This window comes from Muntiacus reevesi, chromosome 2 (assembly GCF_963930625.1).
Source record: "Muntiacus reevesi chromosome 2, mMunRee1.1, whole genome shotgun sequence".
Taxonomy (NCBI): Eukaryota; Metazoa; Chordata; class Mammalia; order Artiodactyla; family Cervidae; genus Muntiacus; species Muntiacus reevesi.
This window is the reverse complement of record NC_089250.1, coordinates 261662216-261676599: the sequence shown is the minus strand read 5'-3', so window position 1 is coordinate 261676599 and position 14384 is coordinate 261662216. Positions and strand designations below refer to the sequence as shown.

General features: G+C 48.1%; 1 protein-coding gene across 1 annotated transcript in view; it reads right to left on the bottom strand.

The window, feature by feature from the left end:
* Positions 1-14384, bottom strand: part of SPTBN4 (spectrin beta, non-erythrocytic 4) — a 75356-nt gene that overhangs the window by 60664 nt on the left and 308 nt on the right. The window contains exons 2-5 of the mRNA XM_065920595.1: positions 4167-4318; positions 2878-3051; positions 1650-1741; positions 511-591 (exon numbers count right to left, since the gene is read on the bottom strand). Of these exons, the coding sequence (XP_065776667.1) occupies positions 511-591; positions 1650-1741; positions 2878-3051; positions 4167-4318 (499 nt within the window). The remainder of the gene's footprint in view (positions 1-510; positions 592-1649; positions 1742-2877; positions 3052-4166; positions 4319-14384) is intronic.

Sequence of the window (14384 nt, the reverse complement as noted above, 5' to 3'; positions counted from 1 at the left end):
CTCCTCCAGGTTATCGATCATGATGTGGGTGTAATTTACCTGGGAACCCTTCAGTCAGCTCAGCACCAGACCCTAAAGCAGGAATAGGTGGGTGAGCAGGGAGCCAGAAGGAGGACTTGGGGGCTCACTGTGAGGAAGAACTTTCTGAAAGGAGGAGGTGCTGTGCACACACCGGAGTGGACCATCCATAGCGAGTGAGCTGCCCGTCCTGGGAGCATCCAAGCAGCAGGTCCATGTAGAAGTTGTATATGTGCATGAGTGTATGCAGGTGTGCACATCTATGGGTGGGCATACGGGTCTCCATGAGTGCACAGGGTCTGTGTGTGCATCTCTGTGTAAATGTGTAAGAGCACGTGTGTGACTGGAAATGTGTATGTAAGCAGAGAGGTGAAGGGAGTGGGTCCTGTGTCCGTGAGTGGCATCTATACACATCCGTGTACAGGTGAGTACCCGAGGGACAGGGTGGGGGTAGGGTGCAGGGCAGAGCTGCCCCAGGAGGCCAGGTGGTACCTGTGTCGGTGAATGAGGGCATTGAAGGCCAAGCCGTCACGCCAGCTGGTGGTGAAATTCTGGATGTTTACTTCAGGGTAACTGGCAGCGTGGAAAGGAGAGACAGAGGCAGAGATAGAGAAAGTCCAGAGAAAGAGGGAGGGAGGAAGAGAAACAGAGATGGATAGATAGATGATAAAAGATAGATGATAGAAAAGTAGGTAGGTAGACAGATGGGTAGACAGACACAGATGATACATAGATATATGAGGACAGAAAGGAAGGAAGGAGGGAACAGAGAGATGGAGAGAGCATGGGGAGAAGGAGGGAGAGAGATTGAGAGGGATGGGAGATGAGCAAGAGAGAGAAACAAAGGGAAGAAGGAAAAGGGAGGGACAGAGAGAGAGAGATACAGGCAGAGGTGGCGAAAGGAAGAAGGGAGAAGAGAGAAAGGCGGGGGGAGGCAGAGATCAGAACAAGGAAAAGCAGATATCGAGGTAAAGACAGACACACGGAAGAACCGATAGCACTGCAAGACAGACAGGCAGCCCCAGGAGGACGAGAGACAGAGAATGTCCAGTCTCCATCCATGCCTGCCCCTACCTCTTTCCTCCCCAGGCTGCTCTCCAGAGGGCACTTGAGTTTCAGGCCAGGCCCTTCCCAGCAGAGCAGAGAGCTGGGGGACCAGGGGGCATGCCCAGCGGTGTCTGTGTGCCCCTCTTCCCAAACCCACTGAAGATACCAGGACCCTGAACTTCCCACCCCAGCTGCCTGAGCCCTGGGTGTGCCCTCCTAGGCTGAGCGGGTTACTCTCAAGGGTGTGGGGTGGGGGAGAGATCAGGAATAGGGCCCAGGGGTCCACACAGGTGCACCTGAGGCCTCTAGAGGTGCAGGACCAGGTGGGAGGAAAGAAGGGGGCAGGCTGGGGACAGCCCCCCACCTCCCGGCATTGTTCCCCTGAGGAGTCTGAGTTCTTCCAGATTGTGATACGGGTTACGCTGCGATACGTATGGGATTGTGATACACCAAGGTTGGAAGAGCTTGGTAACTTAAGATGTAGCTTTTGACACTGAGGACTTGAGCTGCCCCTTGCACCCCCGTCCCGGGGGGAAGCCCAGAGGTGAGGGCCTGGCTCCCCTGAGGACGGACGGAGGACTTACCCAGCTGTCTTCATCTGACACCACAGGAGCAGCGCGTCCTTGGCTGAGCGTGTCTCTCTGTTGTCCTCAGTCTCAATTTTGATGACTTGAATCTGTGAGGGTACAAAACATGGCTGCTGGGGTCTGGAGGGCTTGAGGCTGGGAGACACCCCCACACACACCCTGGGGGGACAGAGGAGATGGGAGAGCAGCTTCAGGCTCGGGGTGGGGGCACCAACTCTCTCCCCCTCCCCTTCCCCTATGGCATGTCCACTGCCCCCTACCAAGTCTTTTCTACCTGGCCCCTTCACCTGCCTACGCCCCACCCCGGTCCAGCTCCAGCCTCTTCCTTGGGCTTCCAGCTCCCAATCTTGCTGATGACCCCCAATCCAGAGGGACAGTTCTAAGTCTGATGATGCCTTTTCTCTTGATAAAACTCTAATTTCTCCCCATCTCAGACAGAATAAGATTAAATTGTTAATCACAGATCACCTAGGCCCTGCCGACACTTCTGACTCATCTCCTCCCTGTCTCCCCTTTGCTTCCTAGTCTAATCATACTGGTCTTTCTGTTCCTGCAACCTGCCAAGTTCATTCCCACCCCAGGGACTTTGCATCTGCTGTGCCCTCTGCCTGGAATGCTCTTCCCTTTCATCTTCATAATCATTCAGCCATCAGCCTCTCTCAGAGTCCTTCTCTGGTCCTTATGATCAACTAGATATTTTATACCCCTATTACTGGTTTATCATAATCTATTGTTTTCTGCATAGCTCTTTTTTTTCTTCTCTACTTAGAATTGGTCCTTTCCCCACATGTCTTGTTTGCATATTGATGGGTTTATTTATTATCGGTCTACTGCTGCCCCCCATGTCTTGCTCCATAAAGACAGAAAATTTGTCTCTTTTGTTTCTGAACTGGAGAAAGACTGCCTGGATGGCCATTCCAGCTCCACTACTCAGCTGTGTGACCTTCAGCATATTACTTCACCTCTCAGGGCTTCAGTTTCCTCGTTGGTAAAATGGGATAATGGGTAATATTGAATTTATGGGGTTATTGTGCATATTAAATGCCAAGTGCTTAGAGCAGAGTAAAATCTATATGCATGATGATTGTAATGATGGTGTTGTTTCCTGGAGCCTGTTAGGAATATTTCTGGAATGACTGGATGAGTGGGTGAGGGACAGCCTCTTAAGGCCTCCCTCGGGGTGGGGGCGTGGGGGTTGGGCTGGGCTGGGGTCACTTGGGATCACCTGGAAGCGCAGGATGATGGTCCAGACCAGCCCCAAGGTCAGTCGGTGGTTCCCATCCACGATGTCATGTGACCCCACATTCTCCAGGTGCACACGCTGCTCCTTCAGGAACTGCAGGGCCTTGTCCACGTTTTCCAGTGAGTGGATCCTCATGCGACCACGCGTGGGCCTCGGCTAGGGCGGCAGGGGCATTAGGAGAGCCAGGGCCTGGCCAAGAGCACGTGCCCTCGATCCCATCTCTTCCAAAGAAGGTCATCTGCATAAATATGCCCCTCTACCCCTGGCCCAGGCCACGCCCCCTCAGCCTTATCAAAGCCCCAGGATGCAATCCTTCTAAAGAAGATCTGCCTCACTCACAGCTAGGCCCTTTGTAAGCCTTGTCCTTTCAGGGCTTATTCTAGTTCCTGGCCCCGCCCCCTTCAAGTTAAGCTCCACCTCTAAACTGATAGCCACACCTTTTATCATGAAGCCCTGCCCCCTGCCCATAGTCTTACTCCCGCTCCTTCCATTGGATCTCTGTTCCAGGCCACCACTGTTTTGCCACTAGTCCCATGACCACACCCCTTACTTCCTCCTCTTAAGATTGCTGCCTAGAGCCACGCTCACACCTTTCAAGCCCCACCCCACTCCAGGATTCTCCTCTTGTTTATGTTGCTGTTCAGTTGCTTTATTCCTTCCAAGGGTGCTCCTGTTCTATATCTTGTACCCTTCACGACTTCCAGAGCTCTGGTCCTTTCATCAATCTCTAGCTCCATCAGAACCCTACCCTTTGCAATGAAGTCCCACCCAAGCCCAGAAATACAACTGCAAACCATACAATATGCCATATACATACAAGAGTTCCTTTAATCCCCAGACTCCCACGACCTCGGCCTCACTTTTCGGATGACAACCACATCCTCTACCATAGACCCCTGAAACAGAGTTCCGCCCCAATTTTATAGCCATGCCTCCTGCTACTGCATATCCAAGCCAAGCCCTTCTAATAAAGCTACATCCTTCTCCATTAGCCCCCGCCCCACTTCCAACAGAGCCCCACCCAAGCCCAGAGTCCCTCCCCGAAGGACAGCCTGCTGCTTAGACAGAATCCCACCTCTGTTCCAAGCCAGACCCCCAGTCTCTCCCCAGCTAAGCTCCACCCTGTGCCATGGCTCCGCCCACCCGAATGAGGTGTCTAACCCACCCAGCCTTTCTAGTAAGCTCCATCCATCCATTAGCCTGGCCCTGTAGTAGCCCAGCCCGAGACCCCCAGGGCGGCCCCCTTTCCCCAGCCCTACTGGCCCCCTCACCAGCTGCTCCCCGGACAGCACTTCCAGCAGCCGCGTGAGCACGAAGCCGTCCCTGAGGTCCGTATAGAGGTCCCCGATGTGGCAGCCAACGCGGGCGAGGTGCGAGTTCACCCACTTGGTGAAGGTTTTCTTCTGCACGGCCTCCCGCTCATCTGAAGGACAGGTACTGATGAGCCCCCAACTCCTCCAGGAACTCCGCCTTCCAGCTTCACCCCAGCCCTCCAAGGCCCAGGCAGTTCTTGCCCAAGCCCAGCTCTCTGCAACTATCAAGTCTGTGCAGGTGCTTCCTCCTATCTGGGACGCCCTTCCCTCACTCCCCTGTCCTTTAAAATTTTCCTGAGCTATCAGTTCCACAGGAAAGCTGTCTTGTTTCTTACCCTAGTCAGCTCTGTTCATTCGTTCAGTAAGTATTCGAGCGCCCACTATGCGCCTGGCACTGTTCTAGGCTCTGAATTCAGCCAGAGCCCTTTCCTGGCAGAGCTCAGTTTAGTGGGGGCACAGGTAATAAGCTGGGGCTTCCCCGGTGGTTCTGCTGTAGAGAATCCGCCTGCCAATGCAGGAGAAGCATGTTCGATCCCTGGGTGGAGAAGATCCCGTGGAGGAGGAAATGGCAACCCACTCCAGTATTCTTGCCTGGGAAAATCCCATGAACAGAGGCACCTGGTGGGCTACAGTCCTAGGGTTGCAAAGAGTCGGACATGACTGAGTGCCTAAGCACACAGATAATAGTCTAGGGAGTCGTTGAGGGTTAAGGAGGGAGGAGAGGATGAGAGTTGGGTCTCAGGACTATCCCTGGCTGCTGTGGGGATGGTACATCTGAGAGGGCAAGAATGGCAGCCTGGAGCCCAGGGAGGAGATTGGGGAAAGGACTCAGGAGAGACAGGAAGAGGCTGGACCAGGGCCGACACTGAGGGGATGGGAGAGGGGGCATCTTGGAGTTATTTCGAGATGAAAAAGTAAGGGCTAGCCACTGACAGGCTGTGGGGGAAAGAAGAGGAAGGACTGTGCTAGACTGCATGCTCCCTGAGGGCAGGAACCACAGCTTCCCCTCCGTGCTAGCTAGATTGTCAGGTTTCCCCCATCCCTGGGGCAAGGAGTAAGGCTTGGGATGACTTAAGGGGGAGGTGCAAGGTGGGGAGGATGTGTGCGACTTCCCCTTGCTGCTTACAAAGAAATTGTTTGGGACCTCTCTTCCTGTCATTTCTTTTTTAAATAATAGACTTAGTATGAGCTATAATTCCCATACTATAGAATTTGTCCTTTTAAGTTGTAAATTCAGTAGTTTTTAGCATATTCACAGTTATACGACCATCACCTCTATCTAATATCAGAACACTTTTAACATCCCAGAAAAGAAACCCCATACCTGTTAACAGCCACTCCCCATTCCACCTTTTCCTAACTCTAGGCAACCATTCATCCATTTTCTGTCTCCAAGGATTTTGCTACTCTGGACACTTCACATAAATGGGATCGTACAACATGTGGCCTTTTGTGTCCGACTTCTTTCACTCAGCATAACGTTTTCAAGGTTCATCCATGTTGTGGTATGTAGCAGTTTTTTATTCCTTTTTACAGCTAAGTGATATTCCATTGTGCATGCATGGGTGCTAAGTCACTCAGCTGTGTCCCATTCTGTGTGACCCTACGGATTGTAGCTCCCCAGGATCCTCTGTTCATGGAGGTTCTCCAGCCAAGAATCCTGGAGTGGGTTGCCTTGCCTTCCTCCAACTGATCTTCCTGACCCAGGGATTGAACCCATGTCTCTGATGCCTCCTGCACTGTCAGGTGGGTTCTTTACCGTTAGCACCACCTGGGAAGCCCCAGTAGTCCACTGTATGGATATGCCATATCCTACCTGGTCAGGGAACTAGATCCCACATAACTAAGACCAAGCTCAGCCAAATAAATAATAGATAAAATTTAAAAATAAATGTTTTCTGAATATACAGAAACAACCCAGTGAATCCAAATGGCATACCTTGTTTGTTTAAATGTGGGTTGTGTGCTTTTGGATGGGATGGGGGACCTGTGTGAACACATGATCACTGATCACACATAAGGAAGTGATGACGGAAAACATGTAAATGGGGTGTTTGCTTATCCTGCTTTCTGACAGCCAATGCCCATAGCAGATTGCGGTTCATGCTGAGGCCCTAGTGGAACTTGAGTGCATCCCCTGAGGGGGTCAGAATGAGGGCAGCTGGATTCAGCTCTACCTTTACTAACGACAGGCTATGTTGGGAAAAGCCCAAAGCCCATCCCTCCTCTTTGGGCCTCTGTTTTCCCATTTCCAAAATGAGGGGTTTAGACTAGGTCAGGGTTACTTCAGTGGGCTCTGGGGGACCCTGGGTGTTTGGGAATGCATGCTTGGAAAACAAGGACTCGGGAGAATAGTTTTTAATTTTGTAACTTCATTTCCGTGATCTGCAAAGAAAATTAATAGTAACGCATCCTGGATGGACTTCCCTGGTAGTCCAACAGAGGTGACACGGGTTTGATCCTTGGTCCAAGAAGTTTCCACATGCTGCAGGGCACCTAAGCCCACGAGCTGCCATTAGGGAAGCCCCCTCTCCTAGAGCCTGTGCTGCGCAACAAGAGAGGCCACTGCAGTGAGAAGCCTGTGCACCAAAGTAGCCTCCGCTCACCGCAACTAGAGAAAGCCTGAGCTCAGCAATGAAGACACAGCAGTGCAGCCAATAAATAAATACTCTTTTAAAAAAGAAAGAGAAGAAACACATCCTGGACTGTCTATGATGGTGACTTTATAGAGAACGATGCAGTGAGATTTGGGAGTTTGTGATTACAGTCTCATTAGCAAGGAGCTGGGGTCCAGAACTGAAATACCCACCGAGGCCAGGCAGGCTCCACAAGGGAGAAAGAGGCCCAGGTAAAAGGGAGCAGCAGCCACACAGCCCCACACGACTGGAGCCTCACGGGAGTGAAGGCCCGGTGCTGCCATACCACGAGATAGCCCACGAGGTGCCAGAAATCTGGAGACAAGAATCTCCCTATTTTTAAATGCTGGCAACTGATTTACGTTTTTACAAAACACAGTGGGGTTGAAACCAAATGTGTCCTAGAGTGCCAGTTCTGGCCTAAGTTGACATTGAACGTTGACTGTGCCAGTGAGCGCGTGCGGCTACCTCGCCGGGTGCCTTCCATCTGCCCCTCTGGTGCCACCTCCTCTCTGGTGCACCTGCTCTGAGCCCAGGGAGGCTGGCCAGGGTGGACCGTGGGAATGGGCTCTCGGGTCATTAGAGGCCTCAGACTTCTGGTTGGGTTTGGCTAGCAGGAGATGAGAGGAGAGAGGGATTTGTTTCCTCCCCAGGGTTTCCTAGTGGTAAAGAACCCGTCTGCCAATGCAGGAGACCTAAGAGACACCAGTTCGATCCCTGGATCAGGAAGATCCCCTGGAGGAGGGCATGGCTTCCCTGGTAGCTCAGAGGGTAAGGAATCTACCTGCAATGCAGGAGACCTGGGTTCGATCCCCAGGTCGAGAAGATCCCCTGGAGGAGGAAATGGCAACCCACTCCAGTATTCTTGCCTGGGAAATCCTCTGGACGGAGGAGCCTGGTGGGCTACAGTCCATGGAGTTGCAAAGAGCTGGACAGGACTGAACAATGACTAACACTTTCACTTTCTTTGCTTGACTAGGCTTCCCCCAGGGCCTGGTGGCGCTTCCTACAGCCCCCGCTCCTGCTGGGGGCACCTCTCTCCCCTCTCAGCACTCCCCGGGATCTCTCCCAGTCCCCGGGATCTCCACACGTCTGTAAATAGTCCCTTCATTGAATTCTCCTCAATTTTACCCTTTTGAGGGGCCCATCTGCTTCCTCCTGGTCCTCTAGCTGCCACACACATCTTTGGGTTGTCAAGACTCTAAGTCAAATTACAATTGTTCTTTGTCTGCCATTGTGCTCATACTATTTTGCCATTTATATATTCTTCCCCACTGTGGTAGTCACCAATCTCAAGTGAAATGCAAGCCTGGGACTTCCCTGACAGTCTCGTGGTTAAGACTCTGCATTTCCAATGCAGGGGGTGAGGGTTCCGTCCCTGGTCAGGGAACTAGGTCCCACATGCTATGCAGTGTGGCCAAAAATAAATTTTTTAAGTGAAATGCATGTCTTTAGAATAAGACTTTAATCTTTTCACATATTTAATACATCAAGATTTTCATAGAGCAGGGACTAACTACTCCCTTAACTATACTGGTTTCCAAGAAAGGATAGAGACAATATGTAAACGATACATTGGATATTAGTCTGGGAAAAGTGAGGAAGTCGGAGATGCCAGGTATTGATGGAAAAGTGGGAATATCATAATCCTCATGCCAGCTGGTGGGGCAGCCATTGTGCTAGTCACTCAGTCGTGTCTGACTCTTTGGGACCCCAGGGGTTTTAACCAACAGACTCCTCTGTGCATGGAATTCTCCAGGCAAGAATACTAGAGTGGGTAGCCATTCCCTTCTCCAGGGGAGTCTTCCAGACCCAGGAATCAAACCTAGGTCTCCTGCATCGCAGGCAGATTCTTACCATCTCAGCCACCAGGGAAGCCCACTCTGAAGACAATCTGAGTCAAATTAAATTAGTGCGTTCCCTCTGTGGGCCAGTAATTCTTTCCCTACGTATATGTTCTGTAAACTTTCCCACGTGTTTTTTTTTTTTTTTAATGCTTATTATTTATTTATTTGGCTTCACCAGGTCCTAGTTGCAGCATGTGGGATCTAGTTTCCTGACCAGGGACTGAACCCAGGTCCCCTGCATTGGGAGGGCAGGGTCTCAGCCACTGGAGACCACCAGGGAAGTCCCTCCACACTGGTTTATAAGGAGCACACCTGACGATGCCTCAGCGCAGTGCTGTTTGGCGGGAGGGGGCAGGGACAGGTTGAGGGCTGGAGACAGCCTGGTTGTCCATCACTGGGAACGTGGAGCATGGCGGATACACACCATCAACTCCCCGCAGCAGTCAGACTAGAGGCACACAGAGCCACATGGATGAGTCCTGAGGCTCTACGGCATAGCGCTGAATGAGAACATAATGCCAAAAATGCAATCGAGACCATGATAAAACATGCACTGATTAGCCATACCTGTATGTACAAACCCACACATACAGGGCTCCCAGATTTACAACAGAGTGAAATGGCAGTTCAGTAGGGAAAGGAAAGTCTCTTCATTAAATGGAGCTGAGTCAACTGGACATTCATGGGGAGGGGGGAGAAAAGAACTTTGACCCACACTGTATACAATAATAAATATACTAAATACCATTTGGCTTAGAAATCTCAATGTGAAATGAATGCAATAACGCTTTCAGAGGAAAACATCAAAGAATATCTCCATGACCTTGGTGCAGGCAAAGGCTTCTTACACAAGACACAGTGTGAGCCATATAGGAAATCATGATTAAATAATTATCAAATTAAACTGCCTTTAAATTAAGAAACACTGTTCACCAAAAGCAACATTACGGGCTTCCCTAGTGGCTCAGTGGTAAAGAATCCGCCTGCCAATATAGGAGACACGGGCTTGACCCCTGATCTGGGGAGATCCCAGAGCCGCGGAGCAACGAAGCACCATAACTACTGAGCCCACGCGCTGGAGTCCAGGCTCCACAATAAGAGAAGCCATCGCAGTGAGAAGCCCGAGCGCTGCAAGAAAGAGAAGCCCCTGTTCCCCACAACTAGAGAAAGCCCTCGAAGCAACGAAGACCCAGCACAGACAAAAACAATAAATCAAATTATTTTTTTAAAGGCAACATTAAGAGAATGAAAAGACAAGCCACATAGTGGGAGAAAATATTCAGAAGACATATATCAGACAAAGGATTTGTACCCAAAGTATATAAGAATCCCCACAAAACAGAAAAAAGGCAGGAAGGGGTTTCTGTGGCCATCAAGTGGTTAGAACTCTGTGCTTTGAATGGAGGGGGTGTGGGTTTGATCCCTGGTTGGGGAATTAAGCTTTCATACACAGCCTGCAGAGCAGCCAAAAAAAAAAAAAAAGGCAAGAAAATTAATAAGAAAGTAGATAAAAGACTTGAATGGGCACTTCACAGGACCATATCCACAGAGTAAATCTTTGAAGAGGCGCTCCACTTCATTAGTTGCTTTTAGTCATCAGGGAAATGCAAATTAAAACCACAATAGAATGCACATCCATCAGAATGGTTAAAATTACAAAGACTGACCACACCAAGGGTTGGATGTACAGCAACTGAATCATTCAGACACTACTGGTGGGAATGTAAAATTATTCAAAGCAAAAGTTTCTTCTAAAGTTTAGATATACACATACCAAATGGCACAACAATTTCACTCCTGGGTGGGTATAAGCTGTCAGAAATGAGTGCCTGTATCCTACACAGTTTAGAGCAGCAATAATCTGTAATCGCTTGTGATACCACTAGTCTCTAGTTTGTAATCATCTGGTTTGTGATAGTCCCAAAGTAGAAGCAACTCAAATGCTCATCAACAGATGAAGCGATAAGCTATGCCATAATCACATTGTGGAATACTATACAACAATGAAAAGGAACAGCCTACAAGTATAGGTAGACATGGATGAATTTCATGAGCCGAGTGCTGAGTGAATCAAACCAAACACAGAAGGGTACCCACTACATGATCCTATTTATATAAAGTTCAAATGCCAGCAAACTCAATGTACACCGTTAGAAGCTAAGACAGTGTTTACTCTCAGGATGATATAGAGGCAGCCTGAGGGGGGCTTCTCTGGGGCTGTCAGAGTCTGTTTCCCAATCTAGTTATAAGGGGTTACTCATTGTGGAAATGCTGGCCACACAATATATCTGCCTTTGTGCATGTGATATTTTAATAAAGAGTTTAAAAATATGGATGCATGCACAGGAATTAGCAATGCATGTTGCAAAGTTATCCACATGCAGAGAAAAAATTTGCATTAAAACAATCAGAATGCTCTATGACTGATTCATGTCAATGTATGACAAAACCCACTGAAATGTGAAGTAATTAGCCTCCAACTAATAAAAAAAATTTTTTTTTAAATCAGAATGATTGCCTATAAGAGAGAAGGCATTGCTGTGAGATTTGGGAATAGAAGAGAATAAAAGAGTAGATCAAGAGAATAGGGGCCTCTGGGCCTTCCCTGGCAATCCAGTGGCTAAGACTCTGAGCTCCCAATGCAGGGGGCCCCGGTTCCATCCCTGGTCAGGGAACTAGATCCCACACGTTGCAACTAGGAGTTCAAATGCTGCAACTAAAAGACCCTGCATGCTGCAACTAAGACCCGAAGCAGAAAAATAAATACATAATTTTTTTTTAAGAGAGAGAATGGGGCCTCAAACAGACACATGAGACCAGTGAACCACAAATTCTCTGAGCACGGGATCCAGACAATTTTTTAAATAAATTCATGCAATAACATTTACAGAGGACTCTGCTCAAAGATTTAGCTTTAGTTTGGATAAAGAAAACCATGAGAGAAGTGGGCAAAGAGATGCAAAAGAAAATGCACGGTAGCTGTCTATGTCATAATAGCATTTTGCGCAGTAGGATAGCAGCATCTGGACGTCATTGTTAAGCTGAAGTTACTGGTTTTGTGGTTTGAGTCTCAATCCAACTTATGTGTTTTAGTTCCAGAACAAGCATAAGAGATATAAACAGAGCTGTGTGTTTTTGTACATTTAAGAAAACCATAGTTCAATGATAATAGTTATATGTGGAATCTAAAATATGACACAAATGAAGGAGAAACAGACTCACAGACACAGAAAACACAGGGGTTGGAGAGGGATGGATTGGGAGTTTGGGATTAGCAGATGCCAACTATTATAAATGTATAGAATGGATAAACAACAAGGTCCTACTGTATAGCACAAGGAGCTATATTCAATATCCTTTAATAAACCATAATGGAAAAGAAAAAAGACAAGAGAAAACCACAGTTGTAATAATTTAAGTAGACACAGGGAGTGTATGAGAAAGCTTTTTTCCTTAAAGGAGGCCCCTACATTTCTCTGGACTGGATGCTATCTGAAGTGTCTGGGGCTGGTGTTTTCGAATCAGTGGTTCTTAAAGTTGTACAGTCCTTGATCCACACATAGACACATCCCACCTCTGCATAAAATCTCCCCATAGTCCCAGGTGCCCTCAGACTCTTCAGAATGGCCAACAAGGCTCCCCAAGATCTGGCTGCCACTGCCTCCTCTCCCATCATCATTTACTCACCACCCCGCTCCAGCCACGCTCAACTTCTGGTGGTCTTGCCTATGCTGTTCCCTCCCTCTGGAATATTCTTCCACGAGGTCTTGTCTATGCTGTTCCCTCCCTCTGGAATATTCTTCCACTCTCTTCCCCAGGATTCACTCCTGTTCGTCCTTTGGAGCTCAGCTTAGCCATCTTCTCCTCCATGAAGCACTCTGATCCTCTCTCCTGAATCAGGTCCCTCATCTGGGTTCTTACAGCTCTGAGCTTCCCCATCTGGCCTCTGCCCATGCCTCCCCCATCTCAGCTCTGATCCCTGTGGCTCATCACAGCCAGGCTGGATCTCACTTTCCCACTGGACTGGGAGCCCTGGAGAAGCAGGACCTGGGCTGCCTCAGTCACCACTACGTCCCTCCTATTGTCCAAGCACAGAGCAGGCACTGCCTAAATATTTTGTGGATGAAATAATAAATTCTAGAATTCTAAGAGGATACATGCCCAAGGTTTTAAATCTAAGAGTCTAAAAATACATTTTTGGGACGTCCCTAGTGGTCCTGTGGTTAAGACTCTGCACTTCCAATACGGGGGGCATGGGTTCGATCCCTGATTGGAGACCTAAGATCCTACATGCTGTGTGGTATGACCAAAATAATGAAAAAATAGAATACAGTTTTAAGTTTTCATGAGAATATGTTTATATCCTTCTAGGTGTCGAAACCAGAGGAAGTCAGCAATCCATGGGTTGAATCTGGGTCAGACTTTGTGCACTTACTTACAGTTTCTTTTTTTAATTGGGAAACAACAGATAAACATCAGAGCTAGCAGCTCTGGGCCCACATTTCCTAGGGTTTAGAGCTGGTGACCAGTTGACCAGAGCACCCAGTTGACCACAGCCCCCAGGCCACTCATTTGTGTATGTCACCTGCTTCCCCAGAGGCCCATGAGTTTAACGAGATGCTTAACATCTTATAAAGTTCCAAGAATGTCAGTATTGAAGATCCCATGATTGTCAAATGCTGAGTTACTAACATTCTGAGATTCTGAGGGAACTGATACTGACTTTGGGATTTTAAGATTTCATGACTCTGACAATATATATTTTATGTGTATAACATGCCACATTTCTGAGATATTAACGTTCCAAGGGTCAACATGCTAAAGGTCTAATGTTTTAAAGGCTACAATTATGGAATTGTGTGTCTGAGAAGGGTCTTTGCTCATAAAACTTTAGTATTGAGGATTAAACACTTCTGAGGTTCTAAAACTCCATGAATACAAAGGCCAAAGGTTCAAGAACTTAAAGTTTCAAAGGCCTAAAGTCCTAAGATTCTATACAGTTCTCTGATTTTTGCTTATATTGTCCTAAAACATCAAAGTAGTGTGACCAACCATTCTAGTTGTCCCAAGACTGAGGGTTTCAGTGCAAAAAAACATGAAGGTGTGGTCATTCTTTCTCAAAGTGCTCAGTATCCATGTTTCTAATCTGAAATCCTAAAGCTTTAGGATTATAAAGCCCTAAGGACCTATGTGTATTAGAGTCTAGATTTCTGAGGCTTTAAGATTCTAAGACCCAACAGTTAAAATGTCTAAGATCGGTAATTACAAAGTTCTGTTTATAAGAGTCGCCATTTCTAAAGGTCTTGGATTCAAAGAATCTCTGAGTATGACATTCCATGGTCCTAAGATCCTAGATGTCAGCATTTTGGGATTCTAAGGAAGCACACTTAGAAAGTCCCACGTTTCTGGGATTGTACATTTCTAAGGTTCTGTGAGAGGTTTCCCAGGTGGCTCAGTGGTAAGAATCTGCCTGCCAATGCAGGAGACATGGGTTCGATCCCTGGATCAGGAAGATCCCCTGGAGAAGGAAATGGCAACCCACTCTAGTATTTTTGCCTGAAGAATCCCATGGACAGAGGAGCCTGGTGGGCTAATAGTCCATGGGGTCACAAAGGAGTTGGACGTGCTTAGCAACTAAACAACAATACTGGAAATCACAGATAGAGAACAATTTTCCATTATCGTGGAAAGTT